This window comes from Trichosurus vulpecula, chromosome 8 (genome assembly GCF_011100635.1).
Source record: "Trichosurus vulpecula isolate mTriVul1 chromosome 8, mTriVul1.pri, whole genome shotgun sequence".
Taxonomy (NCBI): Eukaryota; Metazoa; Chordata; class Mammalia; order Diprotodontia; family Phalangeridae; genus Trichosurus; species Trichosurus vulpecula.
The window spans coordinates 194641586-194663005 of NC_050580.1; the positions used below are offsets into that span (position 1 = coordinate 194641586).

Genomic DNA, 21420 nt, shown 5'->3' on the forward strand with positions numbered 1-21420 from the left:
GGGCCAGTTACCTTGTCAGTCTTGATGGCCATCATGGAATCAACTAATACTAGTAAGCTATCACTGGCTGCGGAAGGAGGCGCAGGAAGAAAGAAGAGGCTGAAAAAAAGACACCACTTACCAAAAAAAAGTATTTTCCCAAAAAGGAAAATGCCTTTTATTATTGCTTCACATGAAGCCAAGGGGCACCAAGGTAACAAGCTGTCCATATATTGGGCAAGGATCAATCCTTCTATAAACTTAAGGATGCCTGGGCATAGTTTTGCCTTGAGCTCTGAAGGGGATAGGACCTTTGATTTTACCAAATTCTACATAAGGATTCCTGAGGCCCACATATTGGCCTAGAAAATCCCATATTAATATTTTCTATGTTCTATTGTAATTTTATTTGCTAAATATTTCCCACTTACATTTTAATCTGGTTCTGGCCACTTTTATGCTCCAAGCCTATCTTTCCAGCTGGCTATAGCATATTTCCCTCTGGATAACCTATAGCACACTCCATTGCTATGAACTTCCTACAACCAGCAGGCCTACTGTCTGACACCTCTGGAGTAAAGAGAGATTAAGTGTTTTGCCCAGGGGCCCCATAGCCCATTTCGTCAGAACTGGAACTTGAATCCACTTGTGGTTTTGGGGCCTGCTCTCTATCCACACTGTACTAGACTTCCTCTTAGGCTCTGAAACTATGGTCATGCTGGGATAGGTATGTAAGCTCATCCCCCAGCCCTAATGACCCATCAAGCAAGTAACACTGCCACCCTAAGCTGACCTGGGTGTACTACCTAAATTCAGGTGACAGGACTGGTGGGGATGGATGGCAGTGGGTCAGATGGGTTCCATTCTGAAGTCTTCTTTACCTCATGACCACATGCCAGAGCTATGGTGAATTTAGATGTCAGACCCTTGAATTGGCTTTTCCTGATTCCAGGTGTAGAACTTAGGCGATGGATAATACATGGATGCCTTGCAAGGAGCAGCAGAAGGATCAGTCTTCCTTCTCTACCTCATACTCCACAGATTTATTCCTTCTCATTTCTCCGTCTGTATCACAGCAACTCCTCATACTTAGAGAAGAAGTAACAGAAAGTCAGGCCTGAGTTCAAATCCTAGTCATGACCCAATAAGCCTGTTTGCTCATCTCAAAAAAAGGGGATAGTATCTATACTATCTCCTTCAAGGAGTTGCTGCAAGAAATATAAAGTGCTATGTAAACATGTTATTATATAGTACTCAAGTGCTAAACAGGTCTCCTGGATGAGCTGGACTAATGCACCTACTTTTAGTGGGCTCTGTCTTTTACTGGCTTGCCAGAAAATCAACTTCTTGATTCTGCTCTGGAGCCCACAAGGCAGCACGTAGATGACAATATTATTGATTCCAGAAGTAAATCAGGGAAGTTAGGAAAACCAGACCTTTGAGATCTCTGGAGAAAGGGTAGCTATTTCCTGAGACCTGGGTATATAGTCTTGGTCCTGAGGGACAGGGCACCAGCATCTCTCCTAGATATTTATACCTTAACAGTCAGCCAGCCAATCCAAGACACCTCTTCTCTCCAAGCAATTCTACTACCAGCAGCCTTGCCAGGCAAGTAAGTACCTTGGCAACTACTGGTGGGTTTACTCTTTGTTCATTTGCTGTGTCCATATTTCTCGAGTTTGTACTGGGGACAGTCCCATGCAATTCCAGCACCGGTCTTTCCAGACCATGAAGTAATGTTTTTGTTTTATTTTGTTTTAACCATTAAATACACCAATCAACTATGATAGATTTAGTTCTTCTCAGAAACACAATGATCCAAGACAATTTCAAAAGACTCATGGTGGAAAACACTATCCACATCCAGAGAAAGAACTGATGGAGTCCAAATGCAGATTGAAAAATAATATTTTCACTTTCTTTGGGTTTTTTGGTGGTTTTTTCCTTTTGGTCTGCTTCTTCTTTCACAACATGACTAATGTGGAAATATGTTTAACATGATTGCAAATGTATAACCTATATCAGATTGCTTGCCATCTTGGGGAGGGGGGACAGGAGAGAGGGAGAAAAATTTGAAACTCAAAATCTTACCAAAAAAATAATGTTGAAAGCTATCGTTACATGTAATTGGAAAAAATAAAATGCTGTTTACATTAAAAAAAATTTTCCTTTTGTTTTTGAAATATGCAAAAGGGTAGGAAAAAGACAGTGACAGATTTTTGCTTGCGTTGGAGAGATACCATTGAATTAGTTTCCTTTTTCCTAGAAGGCAACACTTTCTCTGGGTTTTCTAGCTTTTGGTGACAATCTTCCTCTTCTCTGACTTTTTAAAATTATAGTCACCAAGAAAAAAAAGATACTGTTTCTAGAAGTGATGAAATACAAACTTTTAAAAACAAAAATCCATCCACTTATTGTAAGGCCAGCAAATGATCACAAAGCACAGATAAGATGTTGAAAATCCTCAAAGAAGAAGTGAATGTTGAAAACTAAAAATAAGTAAATTTTAAAAAAGAAAATCATCAAAGAGATGATTTTCTTTTGTCTTCCCTGCAGCAAGCCCAGAAGCCAACTCCAGCTCCCTTGGAATATTTACTGGGACTGGAGCAATCTCTCTGGATTTGTCATAGACACTAAGATACTAAACTGAATGAAGCTTCCTAGTTAAAAGCATAATTTCTGAACTTTCCCTGAACAAAATATGTACCACTAATGAAAAGGGATGAATATTTCCAAAGGCTGCTCAAGAAATTTAAAAATGCATGTGTACCCAAGGTTCTTTTCTTTCAGACCAAGCATTCAATTGAAGAACAATCAATGGTTTTTACAACACTCTTTCCATCTGAATTTGGTACCAATTACCAAGGTACCAATTACCTCAGTTCTTGAATTAGACTGTGGAGCCCTGGCAACAGAAGCAACACTGCCCATAGAGGCGACCTGAGGTTCTTATTGCTAGAAGAATACTCATTAAATAGAAGGTCATGGGCAAAGCAGGGACTGATTCTGTTGCTTCCTGCATTTTTTTCCTTTTCTCTCCCTCTCAAAGTACCCATGAGGATGATGATATGTATAAACTGGTATTAAGATGGGAAAAGCTTTTTATTGACAGTACATACCAAATTAAAACAAGTTAAACATGGAGGGAAGCTTATGGCTCAGTTAGTAGAACTGCCAAAAGGTATGAAAACAAAACTTCTCAGCTGTAATACCAACCAAATATTAAAACCATCTTAAACTGTGATTTAGAACCTGGAATTTTTAAATTCAAAAGACAACTGAAAAAAATGAAACGGAAGGGTGCTCATAGCTGTACTCCATACAAACACTCACACTCTCCACATTCCAAACCTATCACAATAATAAATCAGACACTAGGGAAAAAAAAAAACACACACACAATCCATTTCCTTCAGGGCTTTGCTACTTAGTCCACTCAGCAATTAGTGGGAAAAAAAAAAAGGACCAGACTTCGGATCAGAAGAGCTAGATTCTAGTCATAGCTTCATCGCTTGCTAGACACGATCCTGGGCAAACGACTTCCCCTCATTGATAACGCAGAAACAACAACCTGTGCCCTGCCCAGTTCACAGGGCTGTAGTGAGGATCAAAGTGAGGCTAGTGGGCTTTAAAAACTGTGAAGCATCATACAAATGTCAGGTAGTGGTATTATTTAATATCACTGCATAGCGTACCGAGGAGAATCTGAGAGAGGCTGACATCTGAGGAAGTAGCCTTCACCTCCCTTATGCCCTTACAGGATTTACAGAGGTGTTTGGAACACGTACAGGGAACACTGAGGCTGATAGGTTTGTTCTACTAAACAGAAATCTCTTACCAGGTAGGGCTACAACCAGCAATATGAGAGCTCTGAGTTTGTTTACCCATGAAGGAAGGGAAAAAAGTTCACATAATTTGTCCATTCAAGCCTAGGCATCAATTTCTCCAAACATTTTCCATGCTTGGTCCTTCATCAGATTACTAACAGAGATCTAACCTGCAGCTTCAGGGCTTAGAAGAGCTGCAGAACAGCAGAGAGGAAAGCAATCTTTGGGTCCAGCATGCACTGGACCAGTTACTTCATCCAAGGCAAACACATGCACTAGATCCCAAACCAGGTCTTCAGGGGCCTGCAGCTGTTTGCTTTGCAGAGTAGAAATTTGGGCTGCTTCTCTTTTTTTTAACCTTCAACTCTCCTTTCATTACTTGCTGCTGAGAACTCCACTGGTCCCTAGGGACCTGTGACAGCTGCATGGTGTGTGTGGTTTATTGTTCCACGGCTGCTGGCTCCTCCCCGGGCTTCTCAGACTTCGACTCTGGTGGAATCAGGTACTGTATCTCCTCTGCGCTGATGGCCACTTTGTCTGGCTGCAGCCACCTCTTGAAATGTTCCAAAGTACTACAAAAGAGCAAGGCTAGAAGGTGAACTTAATAGACATCACTGATGAATTCACTTAAGGATTACCATGCTTATTTACTCTCCCTCCACATCCCCCACCAATCTTTTGCTCTGAACATCTAATCAGAATAGAACATAGAACTGTGAGCAGTGGCATTTGCCTTTTCATTTCGGGAGGGCACATCCTCTTCCCCCTACACCCACCCACCCACCCAACACACACACCAACGAAAGTGAGGGGCTCTTTTGTTGTTTCCCATTACAAACAATTCCCAAGATAAAGCATCCAACTGATAAACTCCCCTTTACATATGAACAACTACCACGTAAGGGTCTCTTTCCTTCCCACTCTTGCCCACAATGATCTCCTGCTCTTATAGTTATTATTCAGAACACTCATTTGACACATTCTGTCTTGTATTATTAGTTCTCTTTCTATGTGTACGTGTAGTCTCCTCCTAAGTTGTGAGCTTCAAAAGCAAGAATTGCATATTACATTATTTTATATCACCATGATACCTGGAGTAGGTTCTCAGTAAATATTATTGAAAGGGAATTTTTTAAAAGTAGAACACAACTAAAATAAGTACCTTAAAAAATTATATATGTTTGTGCATACACATATATATATACACACACATACACATACACACACACACACACACACACACACATACACACACACATTATAATGGCCAAGCTTAGCTATAGAGAAGAGTTGAGAAAATGTACCTTTATAGCCCTCTTGAAAGAAATGGGGAACTTTGGGTATAAAATATTGGATATGTTGTCAGACTTTTATGTGATGGTTGATTTTGCTAAACTATTTTTCTCTTTTTCATCCTTGGTATGAAAGATGGCTCATTTAATAGAAGGAAGGAATACATTCAGAATTGAACGTGATTAAAATAAAATATATCATTAACATTAAGTTAAAAAATGTATACATAGGGGGCTAGTTCATCTCTGCCATACACCTAAGTATTTTACCCTTACATAACCAACATTCACTCCAGCAAATACCATACATACATTCCAAAAACCCACTATCAGGCCTAAAGATAAAGTACCTTCTTAAAGGGACAATTTCTGAGGATATTTTTAATATTTAAAAATGTAGGGCATAGTTTTAAAAAAAACAAAGAATTTGATTTGATATTAAATGATATCAGGACATAGGACTATCCTTTGATTTAAGAGGAATGAGAACATTATCCTCAGTAATAAGACTGTTTCTATAATGAGAAAAATCTGAAACAAATTGTAGCATATGAATGTAATGAAATATTATTGCCTAGTGGCTCATTACCTCTCATCAGACTCAACACCCTCCATAAAGAACTCAGATTCTAACTTCTCCTGAAGGAATCGATCCCAGCATTCTTTCTTGGCCTGAGCAAGGGTACGAAGCATGTCCTTGGAAGTCACTTCCTGGCTTAAACCCTTAATTCTTTTTAGTTTCTTCTCTAAGAAGAAAAGGAAAGATACCTAATGATGAATGAGACTTCAGCTAAATCTGAAAAACTAATGTTTATTATTCAAGTTCTTTCAACACTGAGAAATAACTCCAAAATGAGCTTCGGTATGAATCAGTTATGATAAGGGAAATCAACAATTTTTTTTCTTACCTTCACAATATCTTTTTTTTTTCATTCTGAAGCAAAAAACCCTACAGCAGTAAAACCTACAGGACCTTATAATCAAAGCAAGTGTATACTTCTTGGTAATCACAAAAGCCCGACTGTTGTTCTCTAGAATATCTGTTTCTCCTGACAATGTGAATACTGTCATTTTCCAACTCAACAACAGTCTTTCCAAGGCAAGGAACATATATGGCACTTCTTTTTAATACACTGACATGAAACACTTCTTCAAATCTCATGAGAAAGAACTAGAAAAGATGACTTAGAGAAGATGATGAAAAATCCAATAGTTTATTAGATACTAATTTATTTTTGGTGAGAACTCAGTAACGAGAAACTTTTAAGATCTCTCTATGATTAAATTCCTGATTAAAGGTTTTCAAAAAAAAAAAGAGACTTTTTAAGTTGTTCAAGTTACCACCTTGATATTCAAACCCAATAAACCAAGGTATCTTGCATTCCCTTTGAATGTGGTCAATATGCTGTGTGTTGAAAGGTTTAATTAATTTTATTTTCATTTTAAGTGTAATTATTAAACAGATCTTCTTACTTGAATGTGGGCAGAGATGTCATCACCATTCACATCACCATTTCTGAATTTCATTTTTTCTTTACAGCATATGGATCAATATGTAAAAATCTAGACTTCTCCACCCATTTCAAATGACAACCAAAAAAACCCTTTAAGACTCACAATGGTTTTAACTTTTTAAAGTGTGCATTGATAAGAACAATTAATAATTACTATCAAGTTGTAAATAACTAACAAGAAAACCAACTACTTTTAAGTGTTAAATGTTTGAGGTATTTCATTTTCTCAACAGTGAAAAATAGGTTCAAGTAATAAAGTCACCGTTTTTAAACTATTCTTTCAATTATATGTTAAGATCTGAAAATAAAAATGACACACTAAATTTGTACTTGTTCTGCTCTTGGGAAAGTCATGTTTTGGGCATGGAAAGCATCCATTTCTTCAAAGCCTTCTGCTCCGAGCTGATCAAGAGAGATCCAGTTAGTACAGTATAAGAGCCATCATTATATACTCCAATCAATTCTACCTGTCTTTTTTGTTAATCTTATTTATGTTTTTAGTTTTCAACATTCACTTTTATAAGATTTTGAGTTCTAAATTTTCTCTCCCTCCCTCTGCTCCCCTTCCCCAAGACAGCATGCAATTCCACATTAGTCATTTTGTAAAGAAGAATTAGCATCAAAGGGAAAAACCACAAGAAAGAAGAAACCAAAAAAAAAAAAAAAGAGAAAGAGCACAAATAATATGCTTTGATCTGCATTCACTCTCCATCTCTCTTTCACAGTTCACCATAATGGTTCTACCTCTCAGAGAAGGAATTGCGGTAATTATAGTCACCCACCTAAATAATATAAAAAAGAAGAAATGGAGTCTAGCATTCAGAATCAGTCACCATTAGCTGAAATAGTCATCATTACTACATGTGTACTGACTGCCCACTAAGCCTATGGCTCTGATAGAATCAAAAGGATCTTTGTCCTTTTACTTATTTTCTATCAGTCATTAAACACATGCTCTGGATACCTCTGACAAACATGCTGTAATGCTTCAGCCATAACTATGACTCATTTATTTTGTTCTGATAGAATCCTAACAAATTAATCTGACATTTTCATCTTCCTGATCATTTCCCACTATACCAGTCTTTTTTCTACCATTGCACTAAAACTTCTCCTTTTCTCTTTCCATGTTGTTTCTTAAAAATCAAGTTTACCCCTTCACCTGTACTTCTGTTAAATTTCCTTCCCCAAAATGAAAACAATGATTACCATTATTACTTCCTGATCATCAAGGTTCCTCCAATTGTCCCACTGAGCATTATAAAATTTTTAAAAGTTTTTTTTCTCCTAAAATTTTTATACATTTTAGTTTTTATTAATATAATTCTTCAGAATGGACCAGATGCCACAAAAATTAAACAACCAATAAAAGAATGTGACCAGTGAATAAGATGACATGAACTTCAAATTCTTTGCACACTGAGGATCTAGGGACAAGGTTAAGAAATGTCACCATACTCCTAGGAATATGGTTGCCAAATTCCAGAGCTCCCAGATCAAGGAGAAAATACTGCAAGCAGCCAGAAAGAAACAATTTGAGTACTGTGGAAACACAATCAGGACAACACAAGATCTAGCAGCTTCCACATTAAGGGATCGAAAGGCTTGGAATATGATATTCCGGAGGTCAATGGAGCTAGGATTAAAACCAAGAATCACCTACGCAGCAAAACTGAGTATCATGCTCCAAGGCAAAATACGGATTTTCAATAAAATAGAGGACTTTCAAGCTTTCTCAGTGAAAAGACCAGAGATGAATAGAAAATTTGACTTTCAAACACAAGAATCAAGAGAAGCATGAAAAGGTAAACAAGAAAGAGAAATCATAAGGGACTTATTAAAGTTGGACTGTTTTGTTTACATTCCTACATTGAAAGATGATGTGTATAATTCATGAGACCTCAGTATTAGGGTAGCTGAAGGGAATATACATATATAGAGAGACAGAGGGCACAGGGTGAGCTGAATATGAAGGGATGATATCTAAAAAAATAAAATCAAATTAAGGGATGAGAGAGGAATATAGTGGAGAGGGAGAAGGGGAGAAATAGAATGGGGTAAATTATCTTGCATAAAAGTAGCAAGAAAAAAAGCAGTTCTGTAGGAAGGGAAGAGGGGGCAGATGAGGGGGAATGAGTGAATCTTGCTCTCATCGGAATTGATCTGAGGAGGGAATAACATATACACTTAATTGGGTATCTTACCCCACAGGAAAGGAGGAGGAAGGAGATAAAAAAGGGGAGATGATAGAAGGGAGGGCAGATGGGGGAGGAGGTAATAAAAAACAAACACTTCTGAAAAGAGACAGAGTCAAGGGAGAAAACTGAATAAAGGGGGATAGGATAGGAAGGAGCAAAACATAGTGAGTCTTTCACAACATGAGTATTGTGGAAGGGTTTTACATAATGATACACATGAGGCCTATGTTGAATTGCTTGCCTTCTTAGGGAGGGTGGGTAGGGAGGGAAGCGGGGAGAGAATTTGGAACTCAAAGTTTTAAAAACAGACATTCAAAAAAAAAGAGTTTTTGCATGCAACTAGGAAATAAGATATACAGGCAATGGGGCATAGAAATCTATCTTGCCCTACAAGAAAGTAAGGAAAAAGGGGATGGGGGGGAGTGAGGTGACAGAAGGGAGGGCTGACTGGAGAACAGGGCAATCAGAATATATGCCATCTTGGAGTGGGGGGGAGGGTAGAAATGGGGAGAAAATTTGTAATTCAAACTCTTGTGAAAATCAATGCTGAAAACTAAAAATATTAAATAAAAAAGTTATTCAAAAAAAAAAGGAAATGTCACCATATAAAAATAAAGCTAATAAAAATCAAAATAAAATACATGAAATTAATCAGGTGACTAATAAGATGAGGGTGTTTCCTAAATATCAAAGGACTCGAGGTAATTTGTGGTATAAGCGCTAGAGTGCTGGACTTGGGAGTCAGAAATTCCATCTCAGATGGATATGATTTTGGTCAAGTTAACGTAACCCTCTTTGGCCTTCGATTCCTCATATTTAAAAATAAAAGTGTTGGAACAGATGGCCTCTCAAATCCCTTCCAGCTTTAAATATATTATTTTATGACATATTCTATGTCTTGTCACTATAGGATCCCAGAGTCTCAGCATTGGGAAAAAATTCAGAGATCACTAAGTTCTACTTGAGAGGGAATTTTGTATTAATCTTGTATTAATATCCCTTATGCGTGGTCTCATAGCTTTCAATTCACAAATATCCAATAATGGAGAAGTTACTACCTCCCAAGACAATCCATTCCACTTCAAAACAGTTCTAATCGTTATGAAATTTTTACTGGGCCCAAACCTGCTTTTCAGTAACTCAATGGTCTTAATTATGAACCAAGCAAAACAAGTCTAATCCTTTTCAATATTTAAAGGCTATCATCTGTTCTCTGACAATCTTTTCTTATACAGAATAATGACTCATTTATGATGCAAAGATGTGCAAAATGTTTTACACATATTATTTTATTTGATCCTTTCAACAGCCTTGTAGGGTAGGAAATGCAAGCACTCTTATCCTTATTTAAGCAAAATACTCAACAAGAAGCTGGTTTTGGTTAAGTATCTTCCCATATCAAAAAACAACCTAGCATTACTACTTTTCAAACTGCAGGATCCCATATGTGGCTACAGGTCCATTACCCCCTTCCTCAGTCAAACTTAAGTACTGACACGGTGAATTTGGGGTATCTTTGAATAGCAAGACTATCCTCCGATAAGGAAGGACAGTCTGTTGAACAAAATTCAGCATGAGCAGTGAAAGGGAAGAAGAATTAGTTAGATAGCAAAGTTACACCCGGGGTAGGTTGGAGACTTCAAAACAACATAATCCAGGGGCTGCTAGGTGGCACAGTAAATAGAGCACCAGCCCTAGAGTCGGGAGGACCTGATTTCAAATCCAGTCTCAATACACCTACTAGCTCAATACACCTGACCCTGGGCAACTCACTTAACCCCAATAGTAGCCTTTTTAAAAAATTAAAAAACACATAGTCCAAAATACCAATTAGGGCAAGAAAATTAAAAAGAGAAAATTCAATTGAACAGAAAAACCAGGTTTGATGCAGCTGATAAAACTTTACTACCATGATACCATACTGACAAAGAAGCTCCTTTGTACTCACCTAGAGATGCTAAATACACTTCTGAATCCTGCAATGGAGCCCAAGGCTTTAGATCTGGCCGAACAGTCAAGTCTGCAGCTTCTTTCTCATTTTCGCCCCCAGAAGGTAAATCCGTAAAGGAATCAGAGAAGGCATCTTTGGGCTCATCCCCCTGGTCAGGATTTGGCAAACAGGAACAGATTTCTGCCCAAAGGTCCCGGCTGGACCTTGGAACAGCAGAATCAATGCTCTCAAATGATTTCATTTGGAATCTTAGCTGAAAAACATACATACCATGTTGTAAAAACTGACTTTAAGGTTTCATAGATAAAGTATATTTCAACCAGCTTTCCATTTGTCTAACAAAAGAGATCCTAGTAAGATTTTAAAGGAGCTATTTTCAAAGAAACTTAACTTCATCAAATTTCTATGTGGCAATAACATAAAGGAAAACAACACTGAAAGACATCAGAACTCTGATCAAAATGTGACTAATTGTGACTTCAGTGAACTACTGAGAAGTGTGCCTCCCTCCTATCAGTGACAGTGGTGGATGGTATGTGTAGAATGCAGCAGACGTTGTCAGGCAAAGTCAGTGTACTGATTTGTTTTATTTAACCATATTTTTTTTGTTTGGAGAAAGGATTTAGGATGGTGAAGGGTAGGAGAGTCAATGGGAAGTGATAGTGATATATAAAAAGAATAGCAATAACATGTTTACTTTTACAAAAAAAGATTTATATATAGGTAACACTGCTAGAAGCTGAAAGGTGAGATGTTATCTCTTCTGGATTAAGGTTTAAAAACTTTTCATTATTTATTTTTAAAATTAATTTAAATAATTGCTATTCTCAAACAAAAGTAAAAACTATTTACAACTAATTAAACTTAGAATTTTAAAAAGATCACCCATATGTATTTTATCATTTACTCCATGTCTCGCTCTGTTGCTCCTATTTTGTATATGTATTTTCCTTTCATCTACTAAAATGGGCAGGTGATTTCATCAATTCAGAAATTCCCTGCAATGATGTAGTCTACACCCCATTCTTGCCTGCCCATCTTGTAGAACTCCTGTCCATTCCCTCCCAAAAGTTTGCCGCCGGAGGTCCACCGAAGAAGCTGGAAGCCTACTTCCATTCCTCCTAATGCAAGAGGGTGAAATACTCTTAATGTGCACCCGTCATCCCTTTGTTCTTGCCATCTGACCAACCCATCTTCTCTTTCTGTCATATTCAATTCCTTGCGACATCTTTTACTCCTGTTCTTCTTTGAAGTTCCTTGTTGACTTTATGGTGCGGCTTGTGCACATCCTCACAAGCCTCTTCATTGCTCTCTGTGTGATACTCATTTTTAGTTCAGAAACAGTTACATCCCATACCTCTCTGACATACAGCAACACCAGTTGAAAGTAATGAAAAGATGCAACTTTGCTTTTATGGGAAGCTTGGGGGCCAGCTTTCTCAAAAGCATTCCAGCCCACTGTTGCTCTTCTGTTCAACTGTGGGCCCAATACTCCTCATCCACTTGGATTTTTCCTGTGTGCATGGACCAGCCAAACTCCTGTGGATCTCTTCCAAGAGACTCTCAATGTTCTAAGGATTAATGCGATCAGCATGTTCATCCCCAAACAGGCACTTCTGGAAGACCTCACCATGAATGAATGAAAACAAAATTTATAAAGCCTTACTATGTGCCACACCCTGTGATATACAGCAATGGTGGGGGCAAGGAGAGGGGGGGAGGGAAAAAAAAGAAGACAGCCCCTGCTCTTAAGGAGCTCACACTCTAACTGAGAGAAACCTATACAAGCAGAATGAAAAGATCTACCAGTTATGCTGCCCCACCTCTCTGCCAATCTCCAACTGCCTTTCAGACATCCAGAACTGGATATCCAGTGGGCATCTTAAACTCAGTATGTCCAAAACAAATCTCATTATTTTTCTCCCTAAACCACCCCCCCTCCTTCAAATCCTCCCTATTGTTGTGGAAGGCAACAACATCCTCCCAGTCCCTCAGGCTCACAACCTAGGAGCTATTCTGGATTCCTCACTATCTCTCACCTCCCACATCCGCTATTGCCAAAGCCTATCCATTTCACTTTTGCAACAACTACTGAATATACCTCCTTCTCTCCTAATAGCGCCACCACCTTGGTATGGGCCCTCACCACCTCATGCCTGGATTACACTGCAATAGCCTGCTGATGGGTTTGCCTACCTTGAGTCTCTCCCCACTCCAATCCATCCTCCATTCAGCCATTAAAGTGATTTTCCTAAAGCTAAGGTCTGACAGTATCACATACTCCAGCCCCCAACCCACCACCCACTCCCCTACTCAACAAACTCCAGTGGCTTCCTTTTTCCTCTAGGAGCAAATACAAAACACTGGCATGCAAAGCACTTCATAAACAAGCCCTCTCCTACCTTCCCAGTCTTCTTATACCTTACTCCCCCCTACACATATTCTTCAATGAGGTGACACTAGTCCCTGGCTGTTCTGTGACCAAGTCACTTATCTCTCAGCACTAGGCATTTCCCCATGCCTGAAATGCTCTTCCCCTCCTCCACTCTGATTACTGACCTCCCTGGTTTCCTTTTAAGTTCCAACTAAAAATCCCACCTTCTATAGGAAACCTTCCCCAACCCCTCTTAATTCCAGTGCCTTCTCTCTCTATCTCCTACCAATCTTGCATTTAGCTTGCTTTGTATACATTTGTTTGCATGTTTTCTCCCCCATGAGATTGTAAGCTTCTTGAAGGCAGGAACTGTCTTTTGCCTCTTTTTGTAACTTCACACTTAACACAGCACTTGGCACATAGTAGGCACTTAATAATTGCTTACTGGTTGATTAACTGATTGGGTAGCAAGGCCCAGGAGTTCTTAAGATATATTGGGGTAACTGTCTAGCAAAGTGAGAGTCCAGAAGTGAAGGGCTCATTACCATTAGGAAGTGGGTATAAGTAGGGAGATTCTACAGCAAAGAGAGTGATGGGAAGAAGGGAGCTTTGGGAGGAAAGCTGGGGTGGACCCTTAGGCATCCTGGGATTGAGAAAGGGAAGTGTGGTTCTAACTGGCAGAAACTATGGTGACAGTAGGTACCCTAATGGGGCTTGGGGTGAGTCAAAGAAGGAAAGGGCATGCAAAGTTTACCAATAAAATACAAGTTTGAGGGGACAGTAAGGTAAAGTGGACATTTTTTAAGGATAAGGGAGATCCTACTAGGTACCTGCCCCAAGACTGAAAGGTCTCACACACACCTCCCCAAAATATTTACAGCAAAACCTTTTTAAGTATCAACAAACTGTTAACAAAGTAGATACCCATAATCTGGAGAAGAGCTTAAAATGAATGCAGTGAAGTAATACTACACTGTAAGAAAAATGACTAGGAAGAATACAGAGAAGCATGAAAAGACCTAGATGAACTGAAAGAAAGTGAAGTATACAGAAATAGGAAGAAAAAAATATTAAGTGCTTACTATGTGCTAAATGCTGTGGAAAAATATGTATTGCAATGTACATATGATTCCACCATTATAAATGAAACAATTAAAAAAATTTGAACTGTGTAATTATAATGACCAAATTTGGCCCTGAAAAAGAGCTATGAGAATGCACTTCTCTCCCCCCAGAGGTGAGGAGCTATGAAGTACAATGAATGTACTTTTTGTCTTCAGTTGATAAGTTGGTTAGTTTCAAATAACTGCCTGTTTTTCCTTTCTTATTTAGTCTTTATTATAAGAGATTGCTCTTTGGATAGAGGAGTGAAAGATTACTTTGGGAAATGAAGGTAACATATAAACAAGAGACAGCACCACAGTTTTGGGTTTTGTTTTTTTTTAAGGATATAGGAGATCTGGACACATTTGTAGGCAGCAGGGAAGAAGCCAGTGAGTAGGGCCCGTTGAAAATGAGAAAGGAGTTATCAATAGGACAATATCCTGGAATATATGAAAGGGGACAGAAAAAGGGCACAAGTAGCAACATTGTCCTTGGAGAGGAAAAGGGCTATTTATTCCTCAGATAATGGAATTAAGGAGGAAAAGGGTAAGTGGAGGGAGTATATCCAAAAAGGAAAGGATGTAAAAACAAATGGAATCTATGAATTTTTAAAGATGTAAAATGGTTTTGAGGTATAGAATTGGGAAAATGAGAAAGTTCAATGTATTGACATTCTTAGTAAAACAAGAGGCAAGGACATCTGCTAAGTTGAGTCACAGGTGGTATGGGGGCAGCACTGGGGGCATGAGGAGAAAACAAGATTTGAACAGCTGCTGAGGAAAGAGGGACAGAAAAATCAATCAAGATGAAATGAAATAACATAAATTTGTAGGGGGTCCAATTCTGTTGTGTGACTTCCTCCAGTAGCACAAGGACAGGAAAGGAGAAGTTCCCTCATTTACAGATGAGGAAACAAGACCCAGAGAGGCTGAATGGCTTGTTTAAAAAGCTAGTATCATAGCAGATATCTGAAATCAGAGTCTAGAGTCTAGAGTCAAGTTCAGACTGGGATGCAGAGCTCCATACCCTTAGGATCAGAATTCTAGAGTAGAAAGAGAGGTCCTTTGCCCTCCTTTTACAGATGCATAAACTCAGTCTAGAACAAGGTAGTGAGTCACAAATGGAGGATGGGAATTCAAGCCTTCTGGCTCTAAATTGCAGCGCTCTTTGACAAAGGAAATATGCCCAACTTTAGGTTTTTAGATCTTCAATTTAACATTTAAGAGAAAAGCTCTTGGAACTTAGAAAAGTTTCCATCTCTTTCCTCCATGCCTTTGCACAAGTCGTCCCCCAAACCTGGAATATTCTCTCTTCACTTTCACCTCTGGGAATCCTAAAGGCTCTGCTCCTACAAGAACCCTTTCCTGATTACTCCAGTTTTAAGTGTTCCATCATTCCTCTGCAGATTTTCTTTTCTTCTCTGTATATGCTGTTTCTTCCCAGAATTGCGCAGGCACCTTGGGTCTCAGAAGGTGTCATATTTGTGTCTTGTATTCCCTGTGCCTGGCACACGACTGGCATTAAGTGCCTGATGAAGTGAATGTTTTCCACGCCCCTCACCTCCATGCCCCTAAGCATAAATCCACATAGGCTGAGAGGCCATGTTATCCCCACTATACTCAATAAACTCCAGCAGTTCCTTAACACCTCCAAGATCAAATATAATACTGTTTGACCTTCAAAGCCTTTCGTAACCTCCCCGCCCAACACACCTCTCCAGCCTTCTTACATCTTATATCCCTCCCTCCTACTCTGCCATCAAGTGACACTTGCCGTCTCTCTGTTCCTCATTTAATAAGTATATTCACATTCTCATGGTTCGGATCGATCTCCACCTCGAGGCTTCCCTTCCCGTTTCAGCCAACACCCCACCTATCCCTTATCTATCTTGTTTGTACAGTTGTTTGCATGCCACCTGCCCCATTTGGCTGTCAGCGCGTTGAGAGCAGGGACTATCTTTTGCCTTTCTTTGCATCCTCAGAGCTTAGCACTGTCAGGTATATAGTGGGCGCTTAATAAATGTTTATTAGACAGACTGAGACCGTGTTATCTCCTTCCTCCTATATTTTCGAGCACAAACCAGGCGAGTGACTCGTCCTTGACCTGCACCGCCATCATTGTGGGGATCTCTAAGCGCAGGAGCCCATGGGAGGAGCTACATGCCCAGAGGAGGGCCCAGCTGGCCTCTAGGGGCCGGAAATGAAAACGATGGACGAAGACTTCTAGCTGGGTCGGCTGCACAGCAGCCATCCCTCGACATACTGCATCCTCACAGCAACTTGGGGACTGCCGCAGCGCCAGACCCCGTCAGGCCCCGGCAACCCGCTAGGAAGTGTTCCGAGGTGGGGCTAGGCCTGGGGCCGGGCAAGGAAGTCAAGCGTCCAGACCCCTGAGACGGCCGCGGCTCCGCCCCCAGGCCCGGATGGAGCCGCGCCCCGGAGGAGAAGAGTGGTCGGAGATAGGGTCCCAGGTTCCCGGGTCCCTCCCTCACCTACCCCAACGGCAGGCTCCGGTAGCCGCAGAGAACTTGTCTCCACCTTCGCCTTCGCAGCCAAAATGACCCGATAGGCGGAGTCTCCAAGTGATAAGCACCGCGCTTCCTCCAATCGCCTTTAGAGCTGGTAAGGTCCTGCCTGAGGATTGGCTGCAGGGAGAAGGTAGGCGGGACGGGGCTGAGAGCGAAGGCGAGGCCGAGGTGGGGGGCGGGGCAGCGGTTGCCTGGAGACGGAGAGCACGTGGCAGGCGGTGGGTCCCACTGTAGAGTGAGGCGCGAGGTTTAGGGACCCGGAGTGGGATCGCGCGCGAGTTACTACTATGCCTGCTGGGGCGTCCTTCTGGGGACCTGCACCCCCGAGGCGCTGGCGCGGGTTCGCTCCCTGGCACCCCAAGCGCTGCTCCTCCTTAAAGTGGAAGCGAGCACGCGCGCGCGCGCACACACACTCGCACACACACACACACACTCTCTCACTCTGATTGATTGTATCCACAGCCTCTAAGACAGTTCTCGGAACTTAGCAGGGGCTTAATAAAAGCGTGTTTGATTTGATTGAAAGATCTCTGACCACTTGCGTGCTGTGCCCTTTCTTCACCTCCTAGGGATCTGCCCGAGCCTCAGTTTCCCCACCCTGACCCTCCTGCAATCTTCAGGGAGGCAGATTTTGGTCCTGTAACGAAAACAAAAACAACCATAATAATAAGCGCCTGCACCTGGTTAACGAGCTTTCTGTAACTAGAGGTGATATGCACGCTGGACGAGCAGAGATGTAGTGCAGAGATGTAGTGCAGGGGGTTCCTGTAGACCTAAGGGTGGTAGCCCTGAGGCCCCTTCCAGCTTTCAAATATCACTCTGACCACACTCCACGAAGTCTTTTCCATCTTTGTTGCAAAGAGTCAGGGTTATTTTGTGTCAGAGCATCCCTTGGGTGTCAGATGTGGTTTGGACTTCCAGTCTGGAGGTAGGGAGTCTGTTGGAATGAACGGTAGACCAAAGGAAGGCTACTCTGTTGCTAAGGAGGTTGGTTGCTAAGGGGAGGAGGTACAAAAAAAAGAAAGGAAAAAAAAAAAAACAAGGTTTTTTGGCCAGGGTGTAAATATGTTAATTCCATTATGCTAAAGGAGAGTCTAAAAGGCAATAGGGGTGGGGGGGGTGAGTGGGAATATCTCGGGATCCTACAAACCTAGCCTGTGTATACTTGCTGTCTTTTGACAGATGCCTACTTGGAATACTTTCCTTCCAGTAGCGTATGACCTACTTTCAAAATGACTCAAAACACACATCTTCTATGAAGTCGTCCTTTCACTCAACCCACTAATTCAAATCAAAGAACCATGCCTTTGCCACCTATGTTTATACTTGCTGAATTATGTAGCCCTGTAGTAAGACAGCTTTGCGTCCTTTTCTGTTTGTTCTTCGTCCTACACTGGATTGTAAGAACCCAAGGGCAAGAGCTATTTGTGTGTGTATGTGTACGTATATACATACATATACACACATATATACGTATGTGATATCTCCCTATAGCATCTAGTGTGGTACTCAGTAGAAAAAAAAATGAGTGTTCAGTAAATGTTGCAGACTGATACTGACTGACTTATCTACAGGTCTGCTTATCACTGCTATAGCAGCCTGCTTTTCAGGCAGAGAAGCCTGGATTCTTCCTATGAACTGTTTGCTTCTGTCATCTTGCTCTAAAGAGATAATCACCCAACCAGCAGCTTGCCTAGGGCATGAAATCAGGTTAGCTGGCAGAGGAAAAGCCTGACATTTTACTCTAGATGTGAAAGCTGTTACCTGTAGGTGCTCAATAAATACTTGTTGAACGAATGAAACCTACTCACAAGCTGTCAAGAGAACTTAACTCCGTACTTTTGCTAGAAGATCGTGGGGGATCAGAAACAATCTCTCTGCTTACTCTTTGGAGTATCTTTCATACATTTTTTGAAGGGGTAGGGAGTTTGATGACTACAAGAAAGGCCCCTTCCATCTGTACAATTCTATGATTCCATGCTTCCTTGATCTCTTAGCCAATCTCCAAGGTTCCTGCCATCTCTAAAATTCCGATTACAGTATATGATTCCTCAATCTATTAATTCATTAGCACCAAGAGTACTAATCAGGCTACCCAGTCATTTCAAAGTGTGAAATGTCATTAACATGGGAGTTAAACCCTAGGCAGCATCTCAAGACCTTCAGGCCATTTTCAAGAATTTTAAGAAACAGTTGAAAATTAACAGGTTCTTTGAACATTTATTACAGATTCTAATCAAATTACAGACCTTACTTATGCTTAGTGTGAAGTAGATTGTTGATTCACCTTGGTCCTTTTGTCCACACCCACCTATATTTTAGACGGGACTAGACAATTCAACAAGCGTTTATTAAACATCTACTGTGTGCCAGGCTGGTTGGTTGTTAAAAAAAAAAAGCACAGCAATCCAGTCCATAGCTCCATTTCAAATAAGTTCATCCTCAACACACATTTATTTTAAGTGCCAACTATGTGTAAGGCACTTTGCTAGATGTTACTAAGTCCCTGCTGTGTACAAGGCACTCAGCTAGATGTCTGAAACAGTATGTCATGTATGTGTGTATACATATAATATATGTACATATATGTATATGTGTGTATATGTATGTGTGTGTATGTATGTAGTCAGGAGCAGCATCTTGTATAGTCTTTGTTATCACAAAGCACTGGGGAGACAAAGAAAGGCAAAAAATGGTCTCTACCGTCAAGGAGCTTACAATCTAATGAAGGAGACAACTTGCAAACAAGATATGTACAGGATAAATTGGAGATAATCTCAGAGAGAAGGCATAGCCGAAACCTAGTTACCCTATGACTTTCTGCCTCTGCCTTACAAGCCACAGTGATTTACATCTGTGTTCCTATAGTATTATATAATGGGCAGGAATGCTACACTTTATCTAATTCTGGAGGGAAATCATGTTCTACTTTTAAATCTCTTTGGACCCTGCTTAATAGCAATATGGATTGATAAATCATTAGGCACTTATTAAGGATTGTTTATCATTGATTAAAAATTATATTGAGAGGAAGGGCATAATGGACAGAGAACTTGCCTCAAAGAAAGGAAGACTTTAAAGCTCTTCATTAATGGTTTTGAGCCCTGCCTCTGACAAATACTGTGTGACCCTGGGCAAGTAATTTAACTCTGAGCGCTCTAGGGTCTAGGCAACTCTCTAAAACTATATGTTGCAGGACCAACCTGGATTGGTAAGGCTGGTTTCTTGGGGGTTGGGGATGGGGGTAAAGGAGGCATACTAATGAAATCAAAGTCCCACCAGAGCTTGCAGCCACAGTGGAGGAGGGACCCTCTCCATAGTTCCAGGGCAGAAGAGAATGCTTGTCATCACTCACAGACCAGAGCACAGGCCAGGAGAGTAGTAAACACCTCTCCTTAGATCATACCACTTTGGAAGAACTGAAAACTTACAGTCTCTAGAAGTATCTCTGAAAATAGCTGCACAAAACCCCTGAAACTTGAGATGATACACCCTCCCTCCACCCCAGAAGCAGAGCCCTACTTTAATAAAGAGTTAAAAGTCAAGTAATAGACTATGAAAATGAGGAAACAACAGAAGAAAAACTCTGACTATAGAAAGTTATGGTGACAAAAAAAAATCGAAACACACTCAGAAGAAGACAACAAAGACAAAGCTCCTGCATCCAAAACCTTAAAAAAAATATGAATTTGTCTCAGGCCATGGAAGGGCTCAAAAGAAATTTTGAAAATCAAGGAAGAGAGGTAGAGGAAAAATTGGGAAGAGAAATGAGAGTGATGCAAGAAACTAATAAAAAAAAGGGACAACAGCTTGGTAAAGGAGACACAAAAAAATACTGAAGAAAATAACACCTTAAAAAACAGACTAGGCCAAGTAGTAAAAGAGGTCAAAAAAGCCAATGAAGAGATGAATGCCTTAAAAAGCAGAATTGGACAGATGGAAAACAAAGTTCAAAAGCTCACTGAAGAAAATAATTCCTTAAAAAATTTGAATGTACCAAATGGAAGTTAATGACTTTATGAGAAATCAAGAAACAATAAAATAGAACAAAAAGAATAGAATAATGGAAAACAATGTAAAATTGGGAAAATATGGGAAAAACAACTGACCTGGAAAATAGATCTAGGAGAGATAATTTAAGAATTACTGGACTACCTGAAAGCCATGACCAAAAAAGGAACCTAGACATCATCTTTCAAGAAATTATCCAGGAAAACTACTCTGATATTCTAGAACCAGCGGATAAAACAGAAATCGAAAGAATCCACTGATCACCTCCTGAAAGAGATCCCAAAATAAAAACTCCCAGGAATATTATAACCAAATTCCAGAGTTCTCAGGTCAGAGAAAATATTGCAGGAAGCTATAAAGAAACAATTTAAGTATGGTGGAGCCACAGTCAGGATAACACAAGATTTAGTAGCTTTTACATTAAAGGATCAGAGGGCTTGGAATATGATATTCCAGAGGGCAAAGGAGCTAGGATTACAACCAAGAATCACTTACCCAGCAAAATTGAGTATAATCCTTCAGAGGGGAAAATGGATATTCAATGAAATAGAAGACTTTCAAGCATACTTGATGAAACGACCAGAGCTGAATAGAAAAGTTAGCTTTCAAATACAAGACTCAAGAGAAACATAAAAAGGTAAAC

General features: G+C 40.2%; 1 protein-coding gene across 1 annotated transcript; it reads right to left on the reverse strand.

The window, feature by feature from the left end:
* Nucleotides 1–3062: 3062 nt before the first annotated feature.
* CCDC32 (coiled-coil domain containing 32) lies at nucleotides 3063–16796 on the reverse strand. The gene is made up of 4 exons (XM_036769515.1): nucleotides 16735–16796; nucleotides 10759–11014; nucleotides 5688–5844; nucleotides 3063–4378 (listed from the first exon to the last, which is right to left on the reverse strand). Exons 2-4 carry the CDS (start codon nucleotides 11000–11002, stop codon nucleotides 4246–4248), a joined length of 534 nt encoding a protein of 177 aa, XP_036625410.1. The 5' UTR covers nucleotides 11003–11014; nucleotides 16735–16796; the 3' UTR covers nucleotides 3063–4245.
* Between the last annotated feature and the right edge of the window lie 4624 nt (nucleotides 16797–21420).

What these genes read in the sequence shown, in the direction of transcription:
- CCDC32 (XM_036769515.1), bottom strand. Translation starts at nt 11,002, where the DNA reads ATGAAATCATTTGAGAGCATTGATTCTGCTGTTCCAAGGTCCAGCCGG. An exon ending in AGTGTATTTAGCATCTCTAG is followed by an intron (nt 5,845 to 10,758) that starts GTGAGTACAAAG and finishes TTTTCTTCTTAG; the next exon opens with AGAAGAAACTAAAAAGAATT. An exon ending in GGTGTTGAGTCTGATGAGAG is followed by an intron (nt 4,379 to 5,687) that starts GTAATGAGCCAC and finishes GCTCTTTTGTAG; the next exon opens with TACTTTGGAACATTTCAAGA.